The 15,962-nt window shown below is 37.7% G+C and overlaps 1 protein-coding gene and 1 non-coding gene across 2 annotated transcripts; one reads left to right on the top strand and one right to left on the bottom strand.

Annotated features, from left to right (window-relative positions):
- Positions 1–9,652: 9,652 nt before the first annotated feature.
- Positions 9,653–9,759, bottom strand: LOC141616535 (small nucleolar RNA R71). The gene has a single exon (XR_012530878.1). It is a non-coding gene; the product is annotated as a small nucleolar RNA R71 (small nucleolar RNA).
- Positions 9,760–13,140: 3,381 nt separating this feature from the next.
- On the top strand, positions 13,141–13,935 carry LOC141614005 (uncharacterized). Its single transcript, XM_074432758.1, has one exon. It carries the CDS (start codon positions 13,141–13,143, stop codon positions 13,933–13,935), a length of 795 nt encoding a protein of 264 aa, XP_074288859.1.
- Positions 13,936–15,962: the final 2,027 nt, after the last annotated feature.

The raw sequence follows: 15,962 nt of genomic DNA, 5'->3' as shown, positions 1-15,962 counted from the left end.
TTCTCATTGGAGGTGGGGTGTATGTTGGTTGAGGATTTTGAGCATTTTGGCTCTTGTATGAGAGATTTAGATGGAATTTGGTATTCTCATTATAGTAGTTAGAATAAGGGGTGCCATTCTTGTATTCTTGGAAAGCATTCACTTGGTTCCCTACATTCGTTTTGATCGTGTCCCAAGGTTCCACAACTTTCAAATACTCCATTTGGGATTGAGGATGATGCCATCATAGCATTGACATGTTGTTTGGGTGATTTGGAAGCTTGATCAAGCTTAGCCATGGCCTTCTTAAACTTCAAGTTGATGGTGTCGATATGGGCACTTAGTTGAGCACCCAATTGTGTGATGGAATCTACCTCAGGCTTTCCTCCTCTAGTGGCCTTTCAAGGGCTACTATATTGGGAATTATAAACCGGCATCTCTTCGATTTTGGCCCATGTTTGGTTGTCATCAACTTCGGTAAACCTCCCATAAGATCCCATATTAAGCACATTGCGTGAGTCTTCATATAAGTCGTTCCAAAATTGTTGAACAAGAAACCATTCACTAAGTCCATGGTGTGGACAAGAACGACAAGTGTCCTTAAATCTCACTCATGCTTAATATAATGATTCCTCATCCCTTTGCTTGAACCCGGTGATTTGGGCTCTCAACATGTTAGTCTTCTCCGGAGGATATAATTTCTTGTAGAAGGCAAGTGCTAACTTCTTCCATGAATCAATACCAAGGGTAGCCTTCTCTAGGCTCTTTAACCATTGCTTTGCGGTACCGATCAAGGAAAAAGAAAAAAATACCCATCGGATTTGGTCTTGAGTAACTCCGGTTTAAGAAATTGCATCACAATAGTCACAAAAAGTCTTCATATGTAAATGAGGATCTTCACTAGGCATCCCTCCAAATTGACTTCTCTCAACTAATTGTATGAATGGGGATTTGGCAATGAAATTACCGGTTAAATGTGGTGGTGTAGGAGTTCCGTTTGGTAGGTTCTCCTCGGTTGGTACGGAATGAGTTGAAAATTGAGGCATTGTGGGTTGATTTTGTTGTTGGTTTGGATTTGGGTTATCCTCTCCTTCTCTTGTAAAAGGGTTGACAAACTCAATGTTATTTGGTTGAATGTCCACAATCTCTCTAATACCCAAAACTCTTGAAGTACCTCTAGAAACTCTTCTACTGTTGGTTAAGGTCCTTTCAATCTCGAAATCAATAGGTAATGGATTACCTTGTGATTTCCTAGTCATGCAAAATATCAAACAACTAGAAAACAATTAGAACAACCTTGAGGAGATTGACTTCCCCAAGGTAAAGAAAGACACAACTAAAAACAATTAACGAAAATCAAATCAATTGAACATCGTCCCCGGCAACGGCGCCATTTTTGGTGAGTAAGTTGTGCGGTTTGTGTCTTTCGTTATTGCTTTCCACCAAAACTAAATTTATATCTTTACAAACTACTCCTAGTAGATTGATAAGCAAAGGTCAGATCCCAAGGGATGGGTATCGATTTAAGATTTCAATTGCAAGTAGTTATGTCTTAAGGTGTCACAAATTTAGGTTGAGATGAGATGCAATCTAAACTAATTAACAAGATGAATGTAAATTAATAAAAACGAAGTAAAGCAATTAAAGGGGTTTGTAAACAATTGATTAAGGGCACTAGGGTGTCATGGGTTCATAAAGGAATTATGGAAATAGATCATACAAACATGTTCTCAAATAGATGCAAGCAACTTATTGTTGTGATGGAATCGAGTTAGTGTATATCTTACAATTCCTAGGAAGATTTAGGTCCCGGAGCCGAGTCGATCAAGACTTTACTACACCTACAAGTCGACTTAGTCTCTTCCTATTTAACTCTATGCATGGTCTAACAAGGCTTGAGTTGGCTTATATCTTACAAGTCTTGTTGAATAGATAAGAGATGTGTAAATGCAAGGTTTTATAGTCTAGCATTTCATCAAACATAACATGTGCATAAGTTGAAATCACAAGAAGCAAGCGTTTAATTAAGAAAGCATATTAAATTAAGCATAGATCTAATCCCATGATTGACTCCCCTAATTCTTTATTAACCCTAGCTTAAGAAACTACTCACTCATGATCAAGTTTAACATCTTAATAAGGATGTCAATCATATTAACAAAGAAAAACATGATGAATAAGTAATGTAAATAACAAAAATTAAGTAAAGGTAAAAAGGGATTATACCAACTTACGCTGATCCAAATAATAAAGCAATGAATAATAGAAGGAAACTTGATGATTGATGGAGAGTTGTCAATCCTCCAATAAACCCCAAATAATCTTCTAATTACCCAACTAAAACTAAGAACAATTGAGAGATTAAGGAAAAATTGTGATGTGATTAATATTAAAATGTGTATTATAACTTTGATTAAGACTAAATTAAGAGGTTTAGAAGGATATTAGTACTTGATTCTAAGATTGATGAACATCTCAGTAGTACAATAGGGTATTTATACTAAAATTAAGTACAAGGATTAGGGTTACTAAGGGCTTAAATGACGATTAAGACCCTAAGAGAAGTTTGACGATTTGCAAATCCCGTAGGGACACGCGCATCCTGAGTAGCAAGTCCCCAGGGACACGCGCGTCCTGGCCTTGAGTATGCTAGGTGTTGGAATATGTGTCCTCCGACAATAATGCGATCACAACTGTCGATCTTAATGATCACATGTTTAAGCCTCATTTTAAAGAATACAATTGGGAAGTAATATTTTACTGTCAACTGGTCCACACATATCGGTAATGATTGGCTGACTAGAGTTTGACATTACTGTCCTGCGACGGTGGTGATCAGTTGATCCCCTTAGGTCATACCTAAAGAGTAACACTCTTAATTGAATATTTAATTGATCGTATGACGATAAGGGTTAATTAAATTACTTAAAATTGACGGACGATTTTGGAAGTAATATTTACGTATCTCATTATAATTTGATTAAATAAGATACGGTCTAAGTGATTGAATTGTTTTATTACTTAGATGAAATTATTGTTTAAGGAAACAATTGCATTTGAATGAATAATTTATTATAAATACAAGATGTTGTGATTTATAATTGGTAAATTATTTTGGTTCAAGTAATTATGAATTACTAAGTCGATTTTGTATATGACGTATTTTTATTAATGCGTTGATTTTTAATATGTTAAAAATGCATAACAATTTTACATGACATGTGACATGTGACAAATTGACAAATTAACAAAGATAAAATGGAGTCCATTTTATCTTAAGTAGACCGAAATTAAGAGGGAGTATGGTTTTTAAATTATGTTATATTTTTGAGTGGAAAACAATATAATTGCACCTAGCAATAGCCATGCAAGCCTATATTTTTTTGGATAGAAAAACTTGACCATGCATTGGCTCCCTCTCTCTCCTTCCCACCGGTTTTTTGAAGGACAAAATAGAGAGTTTTTCTCTATTATTATTCATTCATAATTCACACAATATTTCTAGTGTAAGAAATAAGTAAGCTCTCTAAGAAAACTAGAGAAATAAAAACTCCAAACTTCTTCCTCTCTTAACCGAAAATTAAGAGACCAAAATAAAGATTTTTGAGTCAATTTTATACAAAATTAATATTATTCTAGTAATAATAATATTAATTTTATTAAGTTGTTACTTTGGGTATAAATCCTTGGGAGAGATTCTCTACTTGAATCCTTGTTCATCCATTTAAGGAAGCTCAAGAACAAGTGATTAGAAGAACTCACTTGTGCCCAAATAATCCGAAATCTTCAATGTAAGATGATTTCTTTCTTTCTTATTCTTTTATTGTTTGCATGCATAAGATCAACATTTAATTTTATGACTAAATTAAATCATCACATATATGAATATGTATAGTAATGAGATATATATTTCTAACAAGTGGTATCAGAGCCTTTGGTTGTTTACATGCAAATCGGTTACCCCTCGAATTCTCGAGGATACTACTTCTACAAACCTCAAGATAACAAAGTGTTTGTGTCTTGCGAGGCTGTCTTCTTAAAAAGAGACTTTATTTCTAAGAGACAGAGTGGGAGAAATTTTGAACTTGATGAAGTTCAAGACCACAAACCGAGGTAGAGACGCAACAAGATGTTCCTTCGTCGTCTAACGCGGTTGTCCCTCCTCCACTAAGAAGAACGGGTCGAGTTATTCGCCATCCCGATCGATATGTAGGACTTATCAAAGAAGATGGAACACTCGATGTGTTGCTTTTAGAAAGTGACGAGCCCGCTACCTACAAGGCCGCAATCTCTATTCCTAATTCCTCCTTATGGCTTGAAGCCATGAAGTCCGAAATGGATTCTATGCATGAAAACCAAGTTTGGGACTTGGTAGATTTGCCTAAAGGGGCAAGACCTCTCCAATGCAAATGGATTTTCAAAGTCAAGAATGGCATAGAAGGACATGATGATGTCTACAAAGCTAGGCTAGTGGCAAAAGGATTTACCCAAGTCCAAGGTCTCCATTATGATGAGACCTTCGCCCCCGTAGCTATGCTAAGATCCATACGGATTTTGTTAGCGATTGCCGCATTTCATGATTATGAAATATGGCAAATGGATGTCAAAACCGCTTTTCTAAATGGGCATTTATAAGAGGTGTACATGATACAACTCGAAGGTTTTGTTGTTTTTAAGAATCTTAACAAAGTGTGCAAGCTTAAGAGATCCATTTATGGTTTTAAGCAAGCATCTAGAAGTTTGAATCATCGATGTAATCATGTTATAAAGGAGAATGGTTTCACTCGAAGTGTTGAGGAACCATGTTTATACATGAAATTTAGTGGGAGCAATGTTGTGTTCCTAATCTTGTATGTCGATGACATACTACTCATTAGAAATGATATTCCAATATTGTCTTCTGTTAAGAAGTGGTTAGGTAACCCCTTCCAAATGAAGGATTTAGGAGAGGCACAACGCATATTAGGTATCCGGATCCATAGAGATAGATCCAAGAGGATATTGGCACTAAGTCAAGAATCTTATGTTGATAAGATTCTTCGACGGTTCAGCATGGAAAAATCTAAAAGGGGTTTGGTACCTATGGTAACTGGGACTATATTGAGCAAGACTCAATCTCCCTCCGAACCCCATGATGTTGAACGCATGAAGATGATCCCTTATGCTTCCGCTGTTGGATCAATCATGTACACCATGATATGCACACGTCCTTGATGTCTCGTATGCCTTGAGCATGACGAGTAGATATCAAGGAAATCCAGGTGAGAGTCACTGGATAGCCGTCAAGAACATCTTTAAGTACTTAAGAAGAACTAAGGATTCTATCTTAGTGTTTGGAGGAGACACCGAGCTACGTGTTAATGGATACACGGACTCGAGTTTTCAAACGGATAGAGATGACATGAAATCACAAGCTGGTTTCGTTTTCATGCTCAATGGTGGTGCCGTTAGCTGGAGAAGCTTCAAGGAAGCTGTAAACGCGGATTCAACAACGGAGGTCGAGTACATTGCGGCATCGAAGGCGCCAAGGAAGCTGTGTGGATCAAGCAATTCATGGAAGGTCTAAGAGTAGTACCTACCGCCAATGATCCCATCACTCTCTATTGTGATAATAGTGGGACGATCTTCCAAGCTAAGGAGCCAAAGTCTAGTAATAGATCTAGACATATACTTAGAAAATATCATGTAATAAGAGATTTCATTGAAAGAAAGGAAATTGCGATTTGTAAGGTTGGGACGGATGACAACATAGTTGATCCGCTCACCGAGCCTTTATCGCAGGCCAAGCATGATGGACATGTTGCGTCCATGGGACTTAAATGTGTACCAAGTTTATGTTAGATTTTGAAATGAAATAAAAGTATTGTTTTTGTTCATGTTCATAACCAAATTTGTCTTTTATCTTTTCTTTATACATTGTTATATCCAAACGGGTTGTAGAGACAATTGAACCCCGTTAAAGTGAACGCGGATTAGCATTGTATTCGCCCATAGTCACTTACATGAGGTGACGTCTCGAAGTGACTAGAATGTGATGCGATTGATGGCAAGTTTAAGTGCCATGGAGTTATATGAGAATGACTAGTCGGTCACATAGGCAGACTGTTAGGAACACCTTGTCGGGCCTTATGACCGCTTATAGAGTTCTGGCAAATTTATATAGCATGGTCGTGGCGAGAGCTACTATAGTATTCTAATGAGTCGATTCTTTTGACTAAAGACTATTCGCCTAAGATGGCACAGTTACAGATTAACTTTGATTTGTGTTACTACGACCTTCGTAAATGGGGTCAAATGGGCATATTTTGGGTTATGATGGCTGTGGCTAGTCGAAGGGAATGAGTGCGATAGGAATTGTCCACCCCTAGTCAGGGTTATAACAATATATCAGGGCCACTCGAGGAGTAATGAACAGGAAATGCGTGGCCACGCTCGGAAGATATCTATGGTAGATAAATCCGGTCAATCAGTTATTCTCCAGATCGAGGAAACCACTCTCGATATGATCACTTGCAAGTACGACCTGAAAGACACCTTGCATTGAGTGGGAGATAGTAATAGGACAAGAGAATTGGTGACGCACATTTGTCGAGGACAAGTGGGAGATTGTTGGAATATGTGTCCTCCGACAATAATGCGATCACAACTGTCGATCTTAATGATCACATGTTTAAGCCTCATTTTAAAGAATACAATTGGGAAGTAATATTTTACTGTCAACTGGTCCACACATATCGGTAATGATTGGCTGACTAGAGTTTGACATTACTGTCGTGCGACGGTGGTGATCAGTTGATCCCCTTAGGTCATACCTAAAGAGTAACACTCTTAATTGAATATTTAATTGATCGTATGACGATACGGGTTAATTAAATTACTTAAAATTGACGGACAATTTTGGAAGTAATATTTACGTATCTCATTATAATTTGATTAAATAAGATACGGTCTAAGTGATTGAATTGTTTTATTACTTAGATGAAATTATTGTTTAAGGAAACAATTGCATTTGAATGAATAATTTATTATAAATACAAGATGTTGTGATTTATAATTGGTAAATTATTTTGGTTCAAGTAATTATGAATTACTAAGTCGATTTTGTATATGACGTATTTTTATTAATGCGTTGATTTTTAATATGTTAAAAATGCATAACAATTTTACATGACATGTGACAAATTGACAAATTGACAAAGATAAAATGGAGTCCATTTTATCTTAAGTAGACCGAAATTAAGAGGGAGTATGGTGTTTAAATTATGTTATGTTTTTGTGTGGAAAACAATATAATTGCACCTAGCCATAGCCATGCAAGCCTATGTTTTCTTGGATAGAAAAACTTGACCATGCATTGGCTCCCTCTCTCTTCTTCCCACCGGTTTTTTGAAGGACAAAATAGAGAGTTTTTCTCTATTATTATTCATTCATAATTCACACAATATTTCTAGTGTAAGAAATAAATAAGCTCTCTAAGAAAACTAGAGAAATAAAAACTCCAAACTTCTTCCTCTCTTAACCGAAAATTAAGAGACCAAAATAAAGAATTTTGAGTCAATTTTATACAAAATTAATATTGTTCTAGTAATAATAATATTAATTTTATTAAGTTGTTACTTTGGGTATAAATCCTTGGGAGGGATTCTCTACTTGAATCCTTGTTCATCCATTTAAGGAAGCTCAAGAACAAGTGAGTAGGAGAACTCACTTGTGCCCAAATAATCCGAAATCTTCAATATAAGATGATATTTCTTTCTTATTCTTTTATTGTTTGCATGCATAAGATCAACATTTAATTTTATGACTAAATTAAGTCATCACATATATGAATATGTATAACTCAACAAGGGACTTAATTGTTATTTAAGCCCTTAGTTAACCCTAATTCATCCACCTAATCCCCACTATAAATACCCCATTAGTCTAATTAGAAGAGCATGTTCTTCTTAGCAATCTTTACATTAGTTAATATCAATCAAATCTCTCTTTAATCTTGTAATCAACAATTAATCAAGTTTTAATACAAGTTTTATTTCCTTAATCTCTCTCTTATTCATCCTTTATTTTGGGTAATTGATGATTATTTGGGTTATTATTGGGAGATTGACAACCTCTCAATCAAGCATCAAATACTTCTTTTATTCTTTGCTTTATTATTGGAATCATTAGTAGGTATAATTCTCTTAATCCCTCTTTAATTATTGTTAATCACTTTCATTTATTCATCATGTTTCGCTTTGTTAGTATGATTGACAACCTTATTAACATGTTAAACTTGATCATGAGTGAGTAGTTACTTAGCTAGGGTTAATGGGTAATTAGGGGAAACAAACATGGGGAATGATTCATGCTTAATCTAATATGCTTCCATGATTAATTTGCTTGCTTGTTATGATTTCAATTTATGCACATGTTATGTTTGATGAAATGCTAAGCCTATGAATCCTTGCATTTACAACCATCTTCTATCTTTTCAATGAGACTTGTAAGACATAAACCAACTCGAGTCTCATTAGACCATGCATATAGTTGGATAGGGAGGATAAAGTCGACTTGTAGGTGTTGTACAATCTAATCGATTCGGCTCCAGGACCCAAACCTTCCTAGGATTGTAAGATATAAACGAACTCGATCCATCACAACAATAATTGCTTGCTTATAATTGAGAACATGTTTGTATGATCAACTCCCATGATTTCCTTATGAACCCATGATATCCTAGCACTTTTAATCTTTTGTTTACATCTTTCCTTTTGTTGCTTGTTTATTGCTTTTATTAGATTAGAATCATCAAACCCAAACAAATTATGACATTAGCATAAATTGAGATAGATAGACTTAGAACCCAAAGCACACCGTCCCATGGATCGACCTCGACTTACCGCTAACTGGTTGTTTGTTGAGTATTATAAATGTGTTTGATTGGATGTGACCCGACGACATCGCTCCCAAAAAAAATGGCGCCGTTGCCGGGGACGGTGTTAACTTGATTTAGATTTTCTTATATTGTTATTAGTTGTGTCTTTCTTTGCCTTGGGGAAGTAAAACTCCTCAAGGTTTGTTCTAATTGTTTTCGAGTTGTTTGATATTTTGCATGTCTAGAAGGTCACAAGGTGACTTGTTACCCTTTGATCGCGAAATTGAAAGAACTTTGACAACTAATAGAAGACTTGCTAGGAGAACTTTGAGAGGTATTGGTGAGGTTGTAGATATTCAACCAAATACTATTGAGTTCATGAACCCTTTTGCAAGAGAAGGTGAGGAGAACCCAACACAAAATCCAACACAAAATCAACCCACAATGCCTAAGTTTTCATCACATTCCGTACCTACCGAGGAGAACCTACCCAATGGTACTCCCACACCATAACATCTAACCGGAAATTTTATTGCCAAATCCACATTTATCCAATTAGTCGAAAGAAGCCAATTTGGGGGGATGCCTAGTGAAGACCCTCATTCTCATATGGAGACTTTTTGTGACTATTGTGATGCGATTTCTCAACACAGTGTAACTCAAGACCAAATTTGATGGGTCTTATTTCCTTTTTCTCTAATTGGCACCGCGAAACAATTGTTGAAAGGCCTTGATAAGGCTACTCTCAGAATTGATTCTTGGAAAAGGTTGGCTCTAGCTTTCTACAAAAAGTTCTATCCACCGGAAAAGACTAACAAGCTAAGAGCTCAAATCACGGGCTTTAAGCAAAGGGATGAAGAATCTTTGTATGAAGCTTGGGAGCGGTTTAAGGGAATTTGTCGCTCATGTCCTCACCATGGACTTAGCGAGTGGTTCTTGGTACAACAATTTTGGAACGGTCTTTATGAAGATTCAAGGAACATTCTCAACATGGGATCAAATGGAATGTTCACCGAAGTTGATGACAATCAAACTTGGAACAAAATTGAGGAAATGGCGGTCCATAACTCACAATATAGTAGACTTCGCAAGGCTACTAGAAGAGGAAAGCATGAAGTGGACTCCATTACTCAATTGGGTGCTCAACTTAGTGCTCACATTGATACCATCAATTTCAAGTTTGAAAAAGCTATGGCTAGACTTGAAGAAGCTTCAAAATGACCAAAGCATCATGTTAATGCCAAGACGGCATCTTCATCAATCCCAAGTGGAATATGTGAGAATTGTGGAACTTTGGGACGATTGCATCTAATGACCAAGCATCGAAGAGGAGACCAATAATAAAGGCCTAAGCAAATAAATCAAGTAAATTTGGAAATGATGAAGATCCCCGCGGCCCTAAGTTAGTCCCCACGGATTGTTAGGCATTCAAGAATAAGAGGAAGAACCCTGTCCCAGGATCCGGGCGTCCCGAGCTCAGAACGAGCGTCTACGCCCAGGATCCGGGCGTCCCGAGCTCAGAACGAGCGTCTACGCCCAGGATCCGGGCATCATTGCCCATCTACTATAGTATGTACAAAGGCCTACTAATCTTGTCTCTCCTTGATGCTTGGTCATTGAATTCAATCAATTTATCCTCATTTTGCCATGAAAATGCAAGGTTTGCACTGCTTTCCTACCAAGGGATCAAAACCTCAAAGAATATGCAAAACAAAGAAGTAAAGACAATAAATGACCCAAATATGCACTAAAAAGCATGGGAACAAGGCTAATTCGGGGACTAAATATGCTCTAATTATGGTCACATCAAGTATCCCCAAACCGAACCTTTGCTCATCCCGAGTAAAGAGGTGACAAAGACTAGGACCATTATTTAAACTAACCTAATATCATAGCCGATATGAGACAATTAGCGGGTCTCATTCCGCCCCTTCAACTCACAACAAGACAACCATGAGGTAGGATGCATTCTTGCAAGGCAAGGTGGGTCTTGCCAAAATGGCGACACATCCAAACATTAAGCACACAAAATCAAGTAATGGATGCATCTACAAAAGAATAGCCACTTTCCTCATCTAAGTGGCTGAAATTACCTACAAGGGAAGCAATTCAAGGGTACACACTCCTTCATAGATGCAATTTATTAAAACTACTAAGCCTAGAAGGATACCAATAAATTACCTCCAAGTTGTGTCAAGCTAGGGTACCTTTGTCCTCAATCATTAAATGCGTTTGTCAAGAATAGACTCCCTATGGTGTTAGAAACACTGGAGGATCGCGGAATTCCCCCTCTTGCCTAGACAAGAAGAAGGGTCGTCCCCTCTCTACCATGCACAAAAATGGATACGATGGATAAAGGGATCGATAGTATTTGAGTTTCATTTTGGGAGTTTACTTTTGTTGTTTGTTTTTCCCCCCAATTTCTTGTGGCATATAACATTTGAGAACACTTTCTTGCCATGAAAATGCAAGGTTTGCACTCCTTTCCTACCAAGGGATCAAAACCTCAAAGAATATGCAAAACAAAGAACTAAAGACAATAAATGACCCAAATATGCACTAAAAAGCATGGGAACAAGGCTAATTCGGGGACTAAATATGCTCTAATTATCGTCACATCATTTATCTTTGTCCATTTGTCAATTTGTCACATGTCACATGTCATGTAAAATTGTTATGTATTTTTTACATAATAAAAATCAACGCATTAATAAAAATACGTCATATACAAAATTGACTTAGTAATTCATAATTACTTGTACCAAAATATTTTACCAATTATAAATCACAACATCTTGTATTTATAATAAATTATTCATTCAAATGCAATTGTTTCCTTAAACAATAATTTCATCTAAGTAATAAAACAATTCGATCACTTAGACCGTATCTTATTTAATCAAATTATAATGAGATACGTAAATATTACTTCCAAAATCGTCCGTCAAATTTAAGTAATTTAATCAACCCGTATCGTCATACGATCAATTAAATAATCAATTAAGAGTGTTACCCTTTAGGTATGACCTAAGGGGATCAACTGATCACCACCGTCGCACGACAGTAATGTCAAACTCTAGTCAGCCAATCATTACCGATATGTGTGGACCAGTTGACAGTAAAATATTACTTCCCAATTGTATTCTTTAGAATGAGACTTAAACATGTGATCATCATGATCAACAGTTGTGATCGCATTATTGTCGGAGGACACATATTCCAACAACCACTAAGCATAGAATGTTTTTAGGATATGCTAGGATCATGATTGAGGTCCAAATAGGACAACAGTTCCCTACTGAGATTGAATTTATGGATAAATTGGGCAAAATCCAGAGGGTGACTGTTGTTTATGATTGGTTACCTTTGTCTTGTGATAAGTGTAAGGGAATGGGGCACACAGCTGAGCAATGCAGGAAGGTTGAAGGGGCACCAAAGAAGGTCTGGAAACCTAAGAAACATCAAGGACCACCCAAAGTGGTTACTCCTAAACCAAAGAATGTTCCTAAGCCTGTCACTCCAGCCGTTATACCCACTCCAGCAGTTCAGGTGCTTTCTCCAGACCTCTAGACTCCGGTTGTTACCCCTGCTGTAGGTTGTGGAACCTCTGGTACTGGGTTGAAAGAAGGTGAGGGGGGTCCTTCGTTCCCAAGAAGGTTCATCAGCAAGATGGTTAAGCATGATAATGGGGAACCTAGGGTGTTCACTCCTAGGGGGTTGAGCTTTATGGATGCACTAACGTTGTGTTTGTAGAAAGCTAGAACTGAGAGTAGGAAACTGTTAACTCCTGAAGTTCACACTGATCATGGATAAGTTGGGCTTTTGGAATGTGCGAGGTCTGAATAGCTAAAATAAACAAAAAGAAATAAGGTGGTTCCTTCACCAGAATAAAATTGGGCTATTTGGATTATTAGAGACTAAAATAAAGGGTAGAGTTGGATTAATGCTAAAAATAATATGTGTGAAGATTGGTCTATTTGTACCAATAATAGTTATCATAAAGGGAGAAGAGTTTGGTTGCTGTGGGATCCTCAAATATTTCAGGTGGATATACTGGATATTACTGCTCAGTGTATTCATTCTAAGGTGTTTGATAAAGTTAGGAAAGTAACTTTTTGGCAGTCTATGATCTATGGCATTAATAAGCTTCAGGAGAGGGATTCTCTTTGGAATTCTTTAAGAGGATATTCTACCCTGATTGATGGGCCATGGATGGTGTGTGGAGACTTCAATAGCATACTGAAACAAATGATAGAATTGGTGGAGCTGAGGTGTCATGGGCTGAGATGGCCCCTATGAGAAATATGATAGCTGATTGTCAGTTGCAAGAGTTGATATGTTCAGGCTCCTTTTATACCTGGAACAATAAGCATGAGGATAGAACCAAGGTGTATAGTCGTATAGATAGGGTGTTGATCAATGAGAAATGGTTTCAGGCTTTTCCTGAGGCCGTGGCTACTTTCCTCCCTGAAGGATTATATGATCATTGCCCGTGTCTTATAAAATTTGTTGAGGAACCAGTTAAGAGGAGAAGTATTTTCAAATACTTTAATATGTGGGCTTTGTCTGATGATTTTGGCAGTACTGTAAGTACAAGTTGGAATATGGAAGTCAGGGGTACTCCTATGTATAGAGTTATTAGGAAATTAAAGAAGTTGAAGTCTGAGTTCAAAACGTTGAATAAAGGACAATTCAGTGATATTGAAAATCTCACCCATGTCACTGAGTTAGCTCTTCAGCATTTCCAGCAGCAGCCATCTAAGGATCCCTTGAATGCTACCCTTTGCAGAGCTGAAAAAGATTGTGCTTCTGACCTGAGCAAATTAATCAAAGCTAGAAACAGTTACTTAGCTCAAAAAGCTAAAGAGGGATGGATCAAGGATGGGGATGAGAATACATCCTTTTTTCACTCTAGCATTAAGAAAAGAAGAATGAGGAACAGGGTCTATCAGGTTCATGACATGGAGGGTCAGCTGTGTACTAAGCCTGAGGATATACAGGCTGCTTTTGAGAGGTATTACAAGAGTCTCTTGGGTACTTCTCAGCCTGTTAAACCCATTTACAAAAAAAGTAGTGCAAACAGGGAAGGTGTTGAGTGATGCTCATAGAGAGAGCCTAACCAGTCCTCTTTCTGATGAGGAAATTAAGAATGCAATGTTTTCCATTCCTGGAGACAAGGCCCTTGGACCTGATGGTTTTAGCAGCCAATTCTTCAAGGATGCTTGGCACATTGTGGGGATGGATGTGTGCAATGCTATCAGGAATGCCTTCCAGTCTGGGAAGGTGCTGAAAGAGCTGAATAATACCATTCTCGCGCTCATTCCTAAAACTGAGTTACATGACAGTGTATTGCAATTCAGGCCCATTGGCTGTTGCAATACATTGTACAAGTGTTTGACTAAAGTTCTATGTACAAGATTGAGCTCTATTCTGCCTGAGATAATTAACCCTGCTCATGGGAGCTTTTGTTAAAAATAGAGACATAGTGGGCAATATTCTCATTTGTCAAGATCTCATCAAGTTGTATAAGAGCAAAGTATGCTCACCTAGAATTGTGATGAAGATTGACTTGCAGAAAGCCTATGACTCTATTGAGTGGAGCTTCCTGCAGGAAATGTTAAGTGCCCTTAATTTTCCTTCAAGTAGCATTGCTCTCATAATGGAGTGTGAGTCATCTCCCTCTTATTCATTGGCCCTGAATGGCGATGTGTTTGGTTTTTTCCAAGGCCAAAGAGGGTTAAGGCAGGGGGATCCTCTTTCCCCCCTGCTTTTTACCATTTGTCTTGAATATCTTAGTAGGCTTTTGGGGATGCTGGACAGGTGTAAGGGGTTTAAATATCATCCGTTGTGTGCAAATTTGAAGCTCAATCACTTGTGCTTTGCTGACGACCTTCTTATGTTTAGCAGAGGAGACTTGCAATCTGTTAAACTTATGCTAAGGGCTTTTGAGACATTCTCAATGTCCTCTGGTCTAAAGATGAATAATGGAAAATTGAATTTTTATAGCAATGGGGTGAGTGAGGCAATCATAAAAGGTACTGAGGAGGCTTCTGGTATGAGAAGAGGGGGATTCCTTTCAGATATCTTGGACTCAAAATTGATCCAGAAATATTGGGGATACTTGACTGTCAGTGTTTGGTGGACAGGGTTACTGAGAGGATAACCAGGCTAGGGGCTAAACAGCTCTCTTATGCTGGTAGACTCACATTAATTAAATCAGTATTGAGTACTCTCCATATGTATTGGGCAAGGATTTTCATTTTGCTAGAGACGGTGATTTCTAATATTGAAGCCATCTGTAGAACCTTTTTATGGCATGGTCAGAATTACAAAGAATCCCCTGCCCTAGTCTCTTGGAAAACAATCTGCCAGCCCAAGAGGAAAGGGAACTTGGGATTGAAGAACTTGCACCTCTGGAATATAGCACTTCTGGGGAAATATGTTTGGTGGGTTGAATTAAAGTCTGATCATCTCTGGGTAAAGTGGGTGCATACTGTTCACATAAAAAATGTTCAGTGGAGAGACTATGAACCTACTATCAACACTAGTTGGGCTTGGAGACGCATCTGTCATGTAAAGAATCAACTGCATCCTTGGCTTTTTGATGAGAATTGGAGAGCCGGAATGCCTGAGTATACTGTCAAACTGGGTTATAGCTGGCTGGTTGAAGATGGAGCTGATGTTGCATGGTTTCCCTGGGTCAACAACAGGCTAATGTTGCCAAAGCATGGTAGCTCAGAATCATTTGCTTACACAGGAAAGATTGATGAGAATGCAGAATATTCAGCATAACAGATGCTTCCTGTGTGAGGATGCTGAGGAGGAACTCAATCATTTGTTTTTCATATGTTCTTTTAGCAGGCAATGTCTGAGGCTTTTGGAAGAATGGCTTCAGGTGTGCCTCCCTAGTCATGGAGTCATTGATTGGTGGTTAAATGTTAGAGCTAGATCCCTTCTGAAGAAACAGGTTCTGGCTGCTGCAATTGCTCAGTTGACGTACTTGATTTGGAGTGTTAGAAATTGTTGTAGAGTGGAGTCTGTAATCCCTCTCCATGTTGTCCTTATAAAACAGGTGAAGGAGACAATGCAAATGAAATTGCGAGGTAGTTCAGTAATTGTTCGGCAT

The sequence above is a fragment of the Silene latifolia genome, chromosome 11, assembly GCF_048544455.1.
Source record: "Silene latifolia isolate original U9 population chromosome 11, ASM4854445v1, whole genome shotgun sequence".
In the NCBI taxonomy this organism is placed as follows: Eukaryota; Viridiplantae; Streptophyta; class Magnoliopsida; order Caryophyllales; family Caryophyllaceae; genus Silene; species Silene latifolia.
This window is presented reverse-complemented; position numbering and strand designations above follow the sequence as displayed.

Excerpts from the sequence above, each read along its gene's own strand:
- LOC141614005 (XM_074432758.1), top strand. The coding sequence starts at position 13,141 with ATGATAGCTGATTGTCAGTTGCAAGAGTTGATATGTTCAGGCTCCTTT.